This window comes from Nicotiana tabacum, chromosome 2, assembly GCF_000715075.1.
Source record: "Nicotiana tabacum cultivar K326 chromosome 2, ASM71507v2, whole genome shotgun sequence".
Lineage (NCBI taxonomy): Eukaryota > Viridiplantae > Streptophyta > Magnoliopsida > Solanales > Solanaceae > Nicotiana > Nicotiana tabacum.
Window position 1 is genome coordinate 84,617,949 of NC_134081.1, and position 15,430 is coordinate 84,633,378.

The following is a 15,430-nucleotide window of genomic DNA, read 5'->3' on the forward strand; positions in this document are numbered from 1 at the left end:
TTTTTGAGCATTTGTTAAACTTATTTAAGCTTAATGTGTTAGACACTTAGACTTATGATGTTATGGGCCAGTGTTCTTATCATCTTATGTTGGTATTGTTGCTGCTTGCCTACTTATTAGTTAAACTTTACAACTTTATGTTTGGCAGAATGGCAGTAGCGAGTAGGTTTGCAAACTTTGCATAATGTTGCTGATGTGACTTGTGAGTGTGTGGCACTTTAGTTGTTATTACTTATTGGTATAAACTTGAATTCTCTCTATTTTTGTTGCATTGTGTTTAATGTTGCTGCTACTCGTTAGTGGTTGTTGCATGATGCATCTATATATTTATTGCATCTGTGTAAAGTGTAAATTTAAATTAAAAATTCTGCTGCTAGGTTAGAAATTCTGCTGCTGGGTTGCTACTCAGAGTTTTCAGTATGATTTTGCAGTCCATTTTTGGTTTTAGTGGTGCTGACTGATGATGCCTATGGATTTGATTCATTTCGAAAAGATTTTTCTTTTAATAAAAATCTTTCCTTTCATATTAGTATTAAATTTAGTCATTATCATTTTGCTTTCTAAAGGAAAGATATTACTTATTAGTGGTGTTGAATGCTGATGCCTCTGGATTCCATTTCCATTCAATAAGAAATTTAAGGAAAGATTTTCCTTAATTAGGAATGCACTGAAATTTTGTTTCTGCTTGCTAACGCTCTTAGCACTTAGCAGTTGGTAGTACGTGACACGTGAATATGTATCAAACCGGAATAGTACTGAAATCGTACTGAACCAAAATAACGAACCGTACCGTTTGGTATGGTATTTGATATACACAATTGATAAACCGAATACCGAACCAAATTTTTTAATACCGAACCGAAATACCGAATGCCCACCCCTAGACATAATTTCATAAACAAGTCAGAGGGGTTCAATCGATATGCAAAGGAGAGAAAGATGGGAGCGAGGTAAGTTCAAATTACCGTGATTTTTGGCCCTCCACCCGTACTTAAGGGTGAGTTCTTTCCATAAACGAGTCTCGGGCGTCGTAACATCCAAGATCTTCTGAACCCACCGGCCCAAGCCTTCTACCATCGGTGGGATCCATCGAGGCGCTGTAACATACGAAGGTTGAAGGATCAATACATGCATGAAAGAATATTTAGTAAGAAAAAATATGTTAAAAAGAAATCTTACGAGTACGATTCCAAGCACTCGGAAAGGATGATGTCGTTGACAGAATGATATTATTGGTGGCAGTTGCAACGAACCATTTCGTCCACCCACAGTCGTTATCATCATCCATTCTAGTCAACAGAGTATGATGGCCACGTTTGCAGAGATTTATCATACCTCCCCGAAAAATCTTGGGGGAGTAAAGGTTTATCATACGAGCTAATGACAGCTCTTCTCCAGTTTCTTGATACAGGCGTCGAAGGCAGACAACCGTCCTCCATACTGAAGGGCTTACCTGTGCCAAGCACACTTGATAGCGAAGGCAAAATTCCGCAATCACGAAATCAAGCTCTCCACTCAAAGAAAATGCACCCAAAGTAAAGGGATACGTGTAAAAGTATGTAAAACCTTCCTTGGGAAGGGTCACTCGCTCCGATAGATCGGGAGCGATAATATCCAATTCATGGCAACAACAATTTTTCTTCACAACGGGAATACTGAAAGGACGAATGGAAGAAGGGTACCTGCTAACAACTCATGTGCGAGGGTTAGCAGAAGGAAATTTTCCCTCAAAATCCTTTGCGGTATTGAGTCTTTTTGGTATGATGGAGTCTACTGTTGGAGGAACGAAATCCTCGGTTTTGTTCTTGCCCTTTGAAGAACTAGCACATTTTGAAGAGGAAGCCAATGGAATAGAAAGAAGGAAAATTTCTCGTTCGAGGAAGATCAGAGAAAAGTTGGGAAATAAAGATGCAAGTTAGAAGTTTGAGAGATTATGAAGTACATAAGATGAGGATGATGCGTATAACTAAAATTTTGACGGCTAAATTCATGGTCATGATTACCTCGATAAGCGGCAAAAAGTTATGCTGAATCGTTGGATGACGCGTGTTCGGGGCATTAAATGCGGAGAGACAGGTGTCTAATCAACCGTCAGTAGCCTTCAAAAGGAATAATAGTAATTCTCGCCAAAAGAATATTTCTATCAATTTTCCGGTAACACAAAGTTATGTCACCCGAAAGCAGGGGGACTATCTGTATAGGGAACAATATGACATGACATGTGGCCGCTTAAAGGAAGGACACGTGGAACACAAGATGGAGATGACCACCGAACATAGTTATTCCGCTTTTCACCGGAAAGAATAACGATCATAAAAGGAGTATTAAATACTTTGCGCCCGGTAACATTTAATACAGAATATTTTGCAACATTAAGGATGATGGCCCGTTACAAGAAATTTGACATTTATGTCTAACGTTACATCTTCATCAATGACACTCATAATTGACATTAAAAAAGGACAAGATCCTAGGACTTCCTTCCCTAGACATAGCTATAAGTAGAGAGCTCAGTTACCATTGTAAAGGAGACGAATTTTCAGGCTAACTTATACACAATCTATACAGCATTTTAATACAATTTTATTCTCTCGCTTTTGATCTTATCATTATTGTGCTCGGGAACCCTGTTCCCTGACTCATCAGCTCTCTTGTTCCATCTACATTCTAAGGCTAAGTATTTTATATTTCATCAGTTATTTCGCTATCTTTTGGATCAAATTAATTCACTTGTCTAGAAAAATAAATTCAACTGTCCGTTTTACGGGCAAACATAAATATTATTAATAGTACTTTCCTTTCATGTTATAGATAGAGTACTTTTTTCATTTCAACGAATGAGTATTTTTTTCCATTTTAACAAAAAAAGTACTTTCTTTTCATGAAGTAGAAAAATATTTTCTTTCATGTCAACAAAATGATGTAGAAAAAATATTTTCCTTTATTTCAACAAAATGATGTAAAAAATAATTTTTTTCATGTCAACAAAAAGATGTATAAAAAGTATTTTATTTCATTTCAACAAAATGATATAGTAAAAAGTTTCTTTCATTTTAACAAAATGATGTAATAAAAACTATTTTCTTTCATTTCAACAAAATAAGTATTTTCTTTTACTTCAATAAAGTGAGTCTTTATTTTCATGTTGTAGAAAGAGTACTTTTTTTTCAACCAAAAAAATATTTTTTTTTTTTAGTTATGGAGCACAAATTAGAGACGTTGTTTTTGCGTAAAAAAAAAGTAAAGTAGCACATTAATTCCTTTGGGTTTGTGTGAAATTTTAGAAGAAGAATAAAATTATTATAAGATGAATTCTAAAGAAAATGTTGTTTTTTTTTTTGGGGGGGGGGGGGAGGGAGGAGAGGGGGTGAGCACAGGAAACATGGGGACTTGGGGAGGGGTGAGGAGAGTAGCATACAAAAATTATTTTCCTAAAAAATATTTTCTACTCTCTAACCAAACACTAGAAAATATTTTTCGGAATTTTTTTTTCATTCACCAACTAAACGAGGGAAAATAAGTGATAAAACCTATCATTTTATAAGAAAAACTTTTTCATAAAAAATATTTTCTTTCCTACCAAACACACCCTTAATATTTTCAACACACCAAGATGCGTCACTTCTACTTATTTCTTTGCCAACCAGACATACTGGAGTAGTTTTAGGCCCTTGATTGTGCTAAAGCCTATGGCAAGATTGTTAATGTGAATCTAATCTTGACGAAAAATTACTATATCGTCAAATTCAAATAAAGAGAAAGAGGTTTGATATGATGTTGATTTAGAAGAATTTAATGCTTCCATTGAAGAATCATTGCATTCATTAAGGAACCTATTCAGCTTTACAGTTGTTTGTCAATAAAGAGTTATATATGTATACATTTTTTTTCCACATGTGTACATAGTTCCGCCCGTGTATCAAGCCAATTGGTTGAGAGAGTAAATGCGGTTACAGACACATCATCGTCAGGCTAAGGCTAGTGGTGACAAAATAAATTTCTTTACAAAAACTTATCAATCTATATTATTTATTAAAAAATGAGTTAAGATAATAAATTTTATAAAAATGAGTCAAATATAGATTAAATTCATATTATACCCTTAGAAATGGATAAATCATGAATTTAACTTTTATATTTTTAGAGACTCAAATTGGGAGAGTAAGAATTCTCCAAAAAATGATCATATTCAAGAAACCATAGATAATATTATTATCAATAATAATCATATTATCCGCTGGTTAACTCATTTTCTATCCGCATTAAATATGGGTCGGGTCAAATATTTTATCTATTTTTATATTATCCGTTTTGATTCATCCATATCCGACCCGACTCATCCGTTTGCCACCCCTAGGCTAGAGAAAATAACACTGCATGGCCGCCTAAAAAATTTAATAGCCCAAAATTTTGCACTTTACCCGAAATGTCCAGTGGAATAAATTTAATAATAAATCATAGCCATTAGCACAACTATTACTGTCTGAACTAAAATCTCTCATATTTCCATATTCATACAACATCGCATACTCCTAAAAACTTTATTATTTATTATACATGTTTTCCAACCTAGCATTATCTTTTTCGTCCCATTTCTCAAGAATAATTTTTTATCTTCTAGAACTCACTCACCTGTAGAAATTGCTCACATCTTCTTTTTTTGTCTTCTTCTCCTTCATTTTCTTTCTTTGTAGGTTTCTCTCTCTTCTTTATTCATTCTCCTTTTTCTATTTCACTTCAGATCTAGATTTCTTTCTTTTTATTTTATATTTTATATGGAAAAGCTTCTTTTGAGTAGATAGAAAAGTTGTCAAAAATTTAATTTAAATCTTAAAAGAATTTCTTCGATTAATACTACGGTAATGATATTAGAGTGGCAGTAGAAGAGGTAAAATTTTTTAGTCAAGCTCTGTGTATTTCTGTTGGTGTTTTATTGGTGGTTATGGTAATTTTTGTGAGGATATAAGATTTTATGGTAGATCAACAAGTTATTTTTCATACATGTGGTTGCTTCTTCTTCCTCCTCCTCCTCTTCTTCTTCTTCTTCTTCTTCTTCTTCTTCTTGTCATAATGGTGTTTTGTGAGTGAAGATCTTTTATAGTGAGTGTTGATGGTGGGTCTGGGTTTAATAAGGAAGTTGGACGGTACTTATATGTAATTTTGTATATATATACATATACAATGTATTAAATATTTTATATACGCATATATAGAGTTGTACATATACGATAATTTGTATTGTAGTTTTGTATAAAAATTATATATATATTATTATGATAAGTATAAAAGTTGTATATACATTGTATCCTAGGTTTGGCAATGCACTTTGTGTATATTGAGTGTATTCTGAACGTGTTTGTATATCCAAAGCGTATATTGAGCTTTTTATACATGAATATATAGTGTATATATATTACACAATAAGAATATATCATGTATGTAAACTATATAATACTATAAAATATTTATATATACTATATACAAATTATATACATAATTTATACACGATTGATACATATTGTGCAATTATATTTTTGTATAAAAATTGTATATAAACCGTTATATATGTATAGAAGATGTATATTTACAGTTAAACAATATATAAAAGTTTTATATGCAATATTTCCTGAGTTTGACAATGTATTCTTAGTGTATTCCGAGCTGTTGTGTATTTTAAGTGTATAAAAAATATATATATTGTTCAACGATGTATAATAAGCATATAGTACGTGTACAACCTATACATCACCTTGTTCTTCTTCTTCTTCTTCTATCATGGGTATTTTTGCTTATGTAATATTATATTTTTCTAAATTGGATCACTAAAATTTAAAATTCTTTGTAAAAGTTAAAAAGGGGGTTATAATTTGTGTATAATAGGAAGAAGTTTGTTGGTTGTGGAGAAGACAGTTGAGTTTGATGAAATTTTAGGGCTGAAAGGATAGCTTTTACGGGATTTCACTAGATATGAAGGATTTTGGGGTGATTTGGCGAGATTTCAAATTTTTTAACTACTAACATTAATTTTAAAAGAATGTTAGGCTAGAGGTTGGGCTAGCAGCTATTATGATTGCATTGAGGAGCCAGAGTTTTTCGTTGGTTTTCTAGGTTTCACTTGCTAGCCCTTATAATTATTTTTGAGCTATAAATTATATACCTTTTTTTGTGGCTACCAGTTATCGTTAGTTTTCACGGAGTGGCTACAAATGAATTTCTCTCCCTAGACTAAGGCAACTTTACGAACAAGGGCGGTGGGATTGAAGATGTACGTCATGTCCGAAGATCTCTGTTCACGGAGGAAACATAGGCAAGAATCCAGGTTCCTTCAGAAGATGTTAATGTTCTTAGTTCTTAGACCTCAATGTTCCACCACACAGAAGCTAGTAAACTCCTTTCCACATGTATATACCTTGACTTGAAACAAGGCCCCATCTTGTTAAAACATCCTTATTTTAGTTCATCCCATAAATTCCTACTTGTAATATGCAATTAACCTAAAATATTTAATATCACTACGACTAAACCTCTCTACTTTCTGCAAGTTGAAAGAAATGGAGCATATTAAGTAGTGTATCATAGGCCAACTTGTTTCCTGTATACTTAAAGCACTTCATTATTCTCTAATCACGGACTGATAGTCATGTGATTTGCTTCCAGATCTGCCAGAGAAATTGTCAACTCCTTTTATTATACTCTGTTGCAAGTCCCAAAGCATTGACTATCGATTATAAACTACGCAAAGCATTACACAGATCCATCTTAAACTGCAAGTTTCTTCTTCAAGATCTAGTTAGAATGAACCAACGCAATATAACTGAGTATTTTACTGGCAAATTGCAGAAAATAAAATATGACTTGATAAAGAAAAAGTTCTTGGCCTACTCTATAAGAGGCCAAGGGGGAAAACAAACTTCACCATCTTGAGCGGAGAAAATGAGTAACCTAATAAACAAGTGGTTTTTCGCCATTGTGATACTCTTCCTAGCTGGTCTAACAGAGATCAAAGGAGGAGAACTTATAACCTGCAATAACAGGAAAAGCAAATGCTTTCTGAAACGATTTAACTGCCCACCAGAATGCCCAACAGTACATCCAAGTCAACCAAACGCTAAAGTTTGCTATCTCAATTGTAATTCCCCCATGTGCATGCCTGAGTGCAGAAGTGAGAGTTTCTCTCGATATATATGTTCTTAATCCTTGATCTATTTCTTTTTTAATGTTATATTCACATGCTTGATACTTACAGACAGGAAGGCGAATTGCAATCACCCCGGAGCAGCATGCTTGGATCCTCGCTTCATTGGTGGAGATGGAATTGTCTTTTACTTCCATGGCAAGAGCAATGAGCATTTCAGCTTAGTTTCAGACCTTAATCTCCAGATTAATGCTCGCTTCATTGGCCTTCGACCTGCTGGTAGACCCCGAGACTACACATGGATTCAAGCTCTTGGAATCCTCTTTGACACGCATGCTTTCTCTGTTGAGGCTACCAAGGCAAAGACTTGGGACGACCAAGTTGATCACCTGAAATTCTATTATGACGGAAAGGAGTTAGGCATACCAGAAGGCTATCCATCTACATGGGAATCCTCTGAAAGCAGCAGCATTAAGGTAGAAAGAACTTCAAGCAAGAACGGTGCTTTGATCACACTTTCAGAAGTTGCAGAAATTTCAGTTAATGTAGTACCTATTACAAAAGAAGATGACAGGATCCACAACTATCAGTTACCTTCTGATGACTGCTTCGCTCACCTGGACGTGCAGTTCAGATTCTATGGACTCTCGACGAAGGTTGAAGGTGTTCTTGGCCGAACTTACCAGCCAGACTTCAAGAATCCAGCAAAACTAGGTGTTGCGATGCCTGTAGTGGGAGGTGAAGACAAGTACAGAACTCCAACCCTTTTGTCTCCCAACTGTAACTCCTGTATCTTCTCTCCAGCTGGAGTTTTGGAAGAATCAGACCCACTAGTCATGGATTTTGGGGCTTTAGACTGTACTGGGGGATCAAGCAGCGGCCATGGAATAGTTTGCAGAAAATGAGGACTCTATTGGGATTTTGTTTCTTTTGTTTCAATTGAAAAAATTGTCACCTGCAGAAAATAAAAAGCTTTTTTGTTCCACCAATCTATGTCAAAGCATGGATTTCTAGTTTTATTTGGGCTTTTTGTATGTTTATTATATAATCAAGTTTTTTCCCTCAAGGATACATGACTACTGATATGCCCTAGTTCAGAATTACAAATTGCATATGTATATAAGAAATCAAAAAAACTTTTCAAGTGTAACCTACGAAAAAATGCTAGAACTGGATACATTAAAAGAGCGGCTAAGAACTTTAAGCGTAAGAAATGGTTAGCATTAGCCCAATACTGCATCAAAGGAAATTATCGAAGCATATGATATGAAAGATCCAACAACAGAAGAATCAGATTTCCCACATATTAATAACTACCAGATGTTTAAGATGTTGAGAAGCCCGCAGCACAACTTCTATAGAGGATTAGTGTATGCAAAACAGAAAGATAATCTGTGTTCAACTGCACTGTTTCATAACCAAATTGGTAAAGCTCAGTCAAAGCCGATTCCCCAACATGGAGTTTATCTCAAAACAACGATCAATTTAAGAGAGCATTATTGTTGTCTTTATGGAAACAAAGGCAGAAGTAAAAGCTTGACAAACTCAGCCACTATCAGAAGATAATTCAGCTAAAGTGCTGCAGCAATTGCTTAATATTGTTACTCTCTGAGTCACTGATTACAATGCTTTGACAATTTATAGTCATGATATCTATGAGAAAAAGAAAGAAAAAAGCAGCTGTATCACCTATGTAATTGTTCAAACAAGGTTACAACTCTTAGTATTACAAAGACAAATTTCAATGGATGCCCAGCTCCACAAATCATTTACAGTACATACTCTGAGCATTTTTATTCAGAAAAATTGACTCAAATACTATGAATGAAAAGATTTTTAAATGACATTAACTCTCTGTTGAAGCCATAAAATGAAAATTTTGGGATGTCAAATGGCTGAACCACATACACCAGAGACTGTTTCTTTTTACCTTCCCCGTGGGTTTACCAGCTGAGAGAAAACAGCACTAGTGGCAGCATCCTCTGCATCATCATCAGTTCCAGAGTTAATCCCTTCAATCATACTCACACTATTGTCGAATGGCTCAAGTGGTGTCAAAGGTATGCCGGGTATATGGTTTGTACTGTTATCATCGGGCTCCGCCAGAGCTGATGAGGTTTCCTCAAGTTGAAGAGCATATTCCAGATTCCACAGAACATCTCCCATTGAAGGTCTATCAACTCCATGGTCAGCCAAACACTTCTCCGCCGTCTCCCCAAACTTCTTAAGGGAGGCTGAAGTCACCTTCCCTGCAAGATTTGGGTCCATTATCTGATCCAACATGCCTTTCTTTTGCCAAGTCATGGCCCATTCCGCTATATTGACTTGTTCCCGTGGTAGGACTGGATTCAGTGCAGGTCGGGTGCACAGCACTTCCATTAGGACAACACCAAATGAATAAACATCTGATTTCTCTGTAAGCTGCTGTCTTCTAAAGTATTCAGGATCCAGGTATCCAAAGCTACCTTTAACAGCAGTACTGACGTGGGTCTGATCAAGAGCTGGTCCCGTTTTAGAGAGACCAAAATCAGCAACTTTGGCTACAAAATTCTCATCCAAGAGTATGTTTGTAGTTTTCACATCACGGTGAATGATGCTCTGGGATGCACCAGTGTGTAGGTAATGCAGCCCCCTTGCAGCACCTATACAAATCTCAACACGCTGTTTCCAAGAGAGAGGTGGAAGATCCGTTCCATAAAGATGACTTCGGAGAGGTCCATTCGCCATGTATTCATAAACCAATATCATTTCTGATCTTTCATCACAATAGCCAATCAAAGACACAAGATGGCGGTGGCGAAGTTTGGACAACATTTCAATCTCTGTTCGAAATTCAGCTAGACCTTGTTCAGATCTCGGGTTGCCTCTTTTGACAGCAAGCTTTGTCCCATCTTCTAGTGTTCCCTTGTAGACTCTACCAAAACCACCAACACCAAGAAGCAAGCTTTCGTCAAATTTATTCGTAGCATCCATTATTTCTTGGAAACTGAAGAATCGACCAAGATTGGCTGAAACTAAGGAGATACAGCTTGCTGTTCCACTCTTTTGAGAAGTTGTAGACATCTTTGTCAAAGTTAAAGAGTTTCCATACAGCGGAAGTGGAAGCCATGGGTGCCCCTGCCCCTGTTGAGAGGTCTTTGATCTGCGGGCTACCAAGCAGCAATAACACAACCCAATAATTGCTAATGCAGCTGATGCTCCAACAGCAGACCCGATTATAACACCTTTTTTGTTCTTTTTGTGATGCATCACAAGTAGAGTCTCGACAGACGAAACCCCACTCAAGCTTCTAGCTGCATTGCTAATCTTCATGATTTCCAATCCATTCATAATCGCATTGATCCAATCGGCTCCTGTGTCTGGACCAACACTGACTGTCAGAACACCTGAATTCGTTGTGGAGTTGGAGACAAAGTCCCTGTAATACGGCACCTCCAAGTTACCAGCTGAATTTGACAAGTCTAGGTCCAGTAAAGCAATGTCATCATTTATATACAGGTTAAAAAGTAGAGTATTCATGGATTTGCTCACGATATCACAAAAATGTACACGGATGAAATACATGAAGCTCGGATCAACTGGGAACTCCCATGTAATATTGAAATTCCCGTCGGCAGTATTAGCATCTCCCATGGTTTCAGCAGTAGCATAAACCCAATTTGGTGCTATTTCAGGACGGATGGTATCTGGGTATTTTATGCTTGAAGGATTAACTGAAGCATTGACCGCAGAGCTGTTGACGTGCAGGTACTTCATGTCATTCTCCCAAGTTCTCCCTAAGGTATCATTCTGAGCAGTAACCAAAGGACCGCCCATGTTTAGACGATAAACAGTCTCAAGGGCTAGTTCAGAAAGGCCATTGAAAGGGGCTGGTGGAGATACAGTAACTGCTTGTGCAGGAATCAACTCATCAGGTACTGAAACAACTTCAATCGCATTAATAAATGCAACGGAGTTGTTTGAAGGGATTAAAGCAATAGTCAAACTATCTGAAGTGACATTGATTGCATATTCCTTAAAAAGGTATTTACCTCTATACTTATTGAAACTGAAATTATTCAACAGAACAAAGTTTTCTGTGACCACAGTGATTGAGGCAGATGTTAAGTTATGGCCAGGAATAGGATAGAAATAAAGGCGAACCCAGTGTCGCCCTTGTTGATGAATATCAAACTTGTAAGATGTTGTAGTGTGGAAAATTCTAGCAGATTGGTAAATTGAAAATGGGGCAGTAGAATTGGATGTAGAAGCAATAGAATTTTCTGGACTTTCTAAAGCAACTGAAGAATGGGTTGTATCGGGAACAAAAATCTGGCCAAGAAAGGTTACATTTTTGGAAGATCCACAAGCAAGCAAATAGTTATCAGCAGGGGTAAATGCAGCATTGGATTCTTGAATTAAAAAACTGGACAGTACAACAACTAGAACAAACATCATCATTTCGACAAGCTACTGCTAAACACCAGAATTCTCCAAAAAGAATTTTAAGTGCTGATTTTGCAAACCATTAATACTAGAACTTGAACTTCCCAAAAAGCCCTCAATCTCACAATGATTCAAGAATCATAGATCTATCTGGAGCAATGTAAGAGCAAAAAGACTTAAGCTTTTGGTACTACCCTTACCTCATTCTAAGAGCTAACAAGTTCTAACAAACTTGAAGATTTGAAATGGGTGTGAAGCAAAAAAAGAAGAAAGAATAATATACCTCAAATGCCACCATGAAAACACAATGAAGTAGAGCTTTTTTAGTGCAAGTTCAACAGCTCTTTACAGGCTGTTGAAGTGTTGATTAGGCTGTCATTTTTACATAGATATAGCAAAGAGAAAAATGAGGGACCCACAGAAGACCTGCATATTATACCCCCTTTCAACCCACACCTGTTTTTCAAGGGACATTGTAGTTTGGTTTGATAGTCAGTATCTTTAGTAAAATGTAGAATATTATAGCAGAAAATGCTATGAAACTTCTGCAAGTGATCGTTAATAATTTATCTATCTGTACCAGGCTCCGGTTTGCATGGAATTTTTTATTTTATTTTTTATAATGCAATAGTAGATATAATGATTGAAAGGGATAAAAAGAAAACGAGGTGTAACATTGATGTGATTTTAATGATTAAAAGTGATAAAAGAAACAGGATAAGCTTAATATTAATGTTCATTTAGGTAAAAACATAAAACAATAGAAACAAAGATTCGTATAGAGATAACAATTAGTTGGAATTTACTTTTAAATGTTGTTACAATTAAATGATATATGATATTAGTCAGGAGTGCTTTTATTCTAGATATGTTATACGGATAAATGCAAGTTTTGTAGGGCTTATTAGCTATACATTGCAGAGATTTAGGTATTAGCCAATTTAGGTATCAGTTAATTCAAGTATAAGGTATAGCTACTTTGTGTTTGTTGGTAAATTGAAGTAATAGCTAAATTTGAGATACGTAAAAGTTATAATGATACTAGTTATATCGAAAACGAAAATGATAAGTAAACGAAGCATAAGTAATACCAAAGTTTGTTATTTTTTACCTTCTTATACTATATATGAAACTTTATTACCCTCCCCAATCAAGTTTTAACTTAATTACATGGGCATATACAATTTATCAATTATATACAAATTAGTTTTAAATGAGTATTATGAATTGAATAGGGAATCCTCATCCCTGTGCACGCTCTATCTCACCATCTCACTTTCTCTCTCTCTCTCCGTCTCTTTCTATTTCTCTCCTTCTCTGTTATTTCCCCAATTTTCATCCTTCGTTTTTCTCTGCTTTTCATCCTCTCTTTTTTTTCCAGAAAATTCATCAATGAATTTCAATTGTTATAATATAGAGTTTTAATTTAGCAATTTCTTTACATGTTGCATAATTGGTGTTCGAATTTAAATTGTCAATCAATAAATTTTGAAGGTGTTTGTGTCATGACCTAAACTGATGGGCCGCGACGGGCACCCGGTACCTTACTCAATCGAGTACCAACGTAATTGTATATTCTTATTATATCATCATAGGTAAATGGGCCAGAAGGGGCGTCATAAGATAAACAGAGTAAACATGAGGGAATACCTGACATAGAACGACCCAACCTGATATAGAAACTCATACCTGTGACATACGGGCCTATAAGGCCAATGTGATCCATTATATACTTAAAACATAGGCCGACAAGGTCATGCAAGTATCTGTATACATGACATCTGTCTACAAGCCTCTAAGAGTACATACTTATCATAAAGGTCGGGACAGGGCTCCGCCATACCAAACAATACACGTCTAAATCATACTGACCAACAAGCAACTCCGGAGCAAATGGAGCACACCAACATCTTCTGCTGAGCTGATAGCCTACTTGGAGGACTTTTGGCCTGTCTATCAGGACCTGCGGGCATGAAACGCAGCGTCCCCAGGAAAAATGGACGTCAATACAAATAATGTACCGAGTATGTAAGGAATGCAAACCAGTAAGTAATAGACATGAGAGAGAAACATATAGTAAAAGACTCAACATGTAAGTCTGAATAACTCTGTGAATAATGTCATGAATATACGTATAAAAATGTCATACCATGCATAAGTATATGCGTTTATAACATCATCAAGCCTCTGAGGGCATCCCATCATATCATCTCGGCCACTATGGGCAAATCATCAACGTATACCAGCTGATCAAGTGATGGTGCATATATAACGCCGTAACCTTTTTCCATATCCCATATACATATAATATACGCGTATATAACGCCATCTGGTCATGGGTCAATGTACATGTATAAATGAATGAAATGCATATGAAATACATCAATAAAATCTTCTCGGGGCGTTATAGGACCATTATGCCTTTGATTAATATTATGAAATAAACTTTATCAACTTACGTATTTTCTAAGACTCATGAACAGATGATAGAATAATAAGATACATGGGGAATCAAGAGTATAGACACCCATAGTATTTCTATGAATAGAGTCATTTATGAAAGTTGTGTAATTTGCTCGTTTCATTTATATCATTTGGATCATGCCAAAAAGAAAGAAGGGATAGCCTTAACATACCTGAACCGATTCTCTTGACAATCCCTCTAACACGTGTTTTTAAAAAATATGTAGCGGCGGATCGAAATAGGAAAAAATTCGTGTGATATTTTTGAGAAAGATTGTACCGTGCTCCCTTAGAATTTGCGAATCCCGTTGCTATTACGCAGTATAACCTCGTATGAAATTCTTGAAGCAGATTTAGTTGCCATAAGCATCGTAAAGGATTCATTATGAATTCCTTGAATTCCATCCGTTACTACATATAGTCATAAGCCTCAATTTTGTGGTTTTGAGAGGCCTTTTATATAAGTGGGTGTGGGCCCCACACATAATCCTTTAATTGTGACTCCTTGCCATATGACTCAAGAGTCATTTAATTGACCAATCTTGCTGCCACGTTACGGACTATTCAACCTTATCCAAATACACTAATTAATTAGTTAACCTCCCACTAAAATTACTAATTACCCAATTATCCACATAATTAAGAATTATCTCAAATTACTTAAAATACTACTCACTTTTAACACACTTTATATACCCTACTATCATGGTCATGTGGTACCTTGTATGACATAAGTCCATAAATACTGGGTATTATAGCTTAAACCGTATTTTATCCCAAGATGTCAAACTTCGACGAAATTCATTTTTCTTCGATTTGCTTACCCTCTTTCCTTCACGAATTTACTCATCACTTATTTGAAATAGCATAATGCTTATAATCTCAAAATAATCTCATTCCCGAACTCACGTCGATTATCTTACGATGAAACTTTAATATACGGAAATGCGGAATGTAACATCTCATTTTCGAGCTTTCATTAATTTACTTATGGCGTACTTTCACGTACGAAAATATGGGGTGTAACATCATTCCCCCCTTTGGATCATTCGTTCTCGAATGTTGACTGATGCACTTATCATTTTCATAACTTTTCTCTTTCGAATACTTTAGTATTTTCCTTGTCATCTAGGCAATTGTTTTGTGAATAATTCCAAAGGCCAGGGCATTCCACCCTTTAGGCCTCTTTCTCACACCATGACTTGTGGTCGGAATTCTTCCAATCTCGTAACTATAGCTACCTTCTGTTATGCAGTATGCATGTCTTTGTCTTTGTATGTGCACCTATGCGACTCTTCTCTCCTTTTCCCTCAAGTTTTTAGCCAATCTCTAGGCCTCACTTTGTAAACATATTTAGAGCTTGACAAGATGTCCCTCTGGGCACCTATAGGTATACTAAAGTTCTTC

The 15,430-nt window shown here is 35.9% G+C and overlaps 2 protein-coding genes across 7 annotated transcripts; one reads left to right on the forward strand and one right to left on the reverse strand.

The window, feature by feature from the left end:
• Positions 1-4,576: 4,576 nt before the first annotated feature.
• LOC107790507 (uncharacterized) lies at positions 4,577-8,124 on the forward strand. Of its 6 annotated transcripts, XM_075235634.1 has the most exons (4): positions 4,600-4,888; positions 6,177-6,307; positions 6,841-7,162; positions 7,247-8,124. In XM_075235634.1, exons 3-4 carry the CDS (start codon positions 6,934-6,936, stop codon positions 8,038-8,040), a joined length of 1,023 nt encoding a protein of 340 aa, XP_075091735.1. In that variant the 5' UTR covers positions 4,600-4,888; positions 6,177-6,307; positions 6,841-6,933; the 3' UTR covers positions 8,041-8,124. The 6 variants fall into 6 exon arrangements, with proteins under 6 accessions (XP_075091741.1, XP_075091735.1, XP_075091725.1 ...); XM_075235624.1 differs by having other exon boundaries at positions 4,600-6,401; XM_075235627.1 differs by having other exon boundaries at positions 4,600-6,307; positions 6,658-7,162.
• A 577-nt stretch (positions 8,125-8,701) lies between these two features.
• On the reverse strand, positions 8,702-12,045 carry LOC107790506 (receptor-like protein kinase THESEUS 1). Its single transcript, XM_016612432.2, has one exon. The coding sequence runs from the start codon at positions 11,573-11,575 to the stop codon at positions 9,062-9,064; it is 2,514 nt and encodes an 837-aa protein (XP_016467918.1). The 5' UTR covers positions 11,576-12,045; the 3' UTR covers positions 8,702-9,061.
• Between the last annotated feature and the right edge of the window lie 3,385 nt (positions 12,046-15,430).

What these genes read in the sequence shown, in the direction of transcription:
- LOC107790507 (XM_075235624.1), top strand. Translation starts at nt 6,934, where the DNA reads ATGAGTAACCTAATAAACAAGTGGTTTTTCGCCATTGTGATACTCTTC. An exon ending in GTGCATGCCTGAGTGCAGAA is followed by an intron (nt 7,163 to 7,246) that starts GTGAGAGTTTCT and finishes TGATACTTACAG; the next exon opens with ACAGGAAGGCGAATTGCAAT.
- LOC107790506 (XM_016612432.2), bottom strand. Translation starts at nt 11,575, where the DNA reads ATGATGATGTTTGTTCTAGTTGTTGTACTGTCCAGTTTTTTAATTCAA.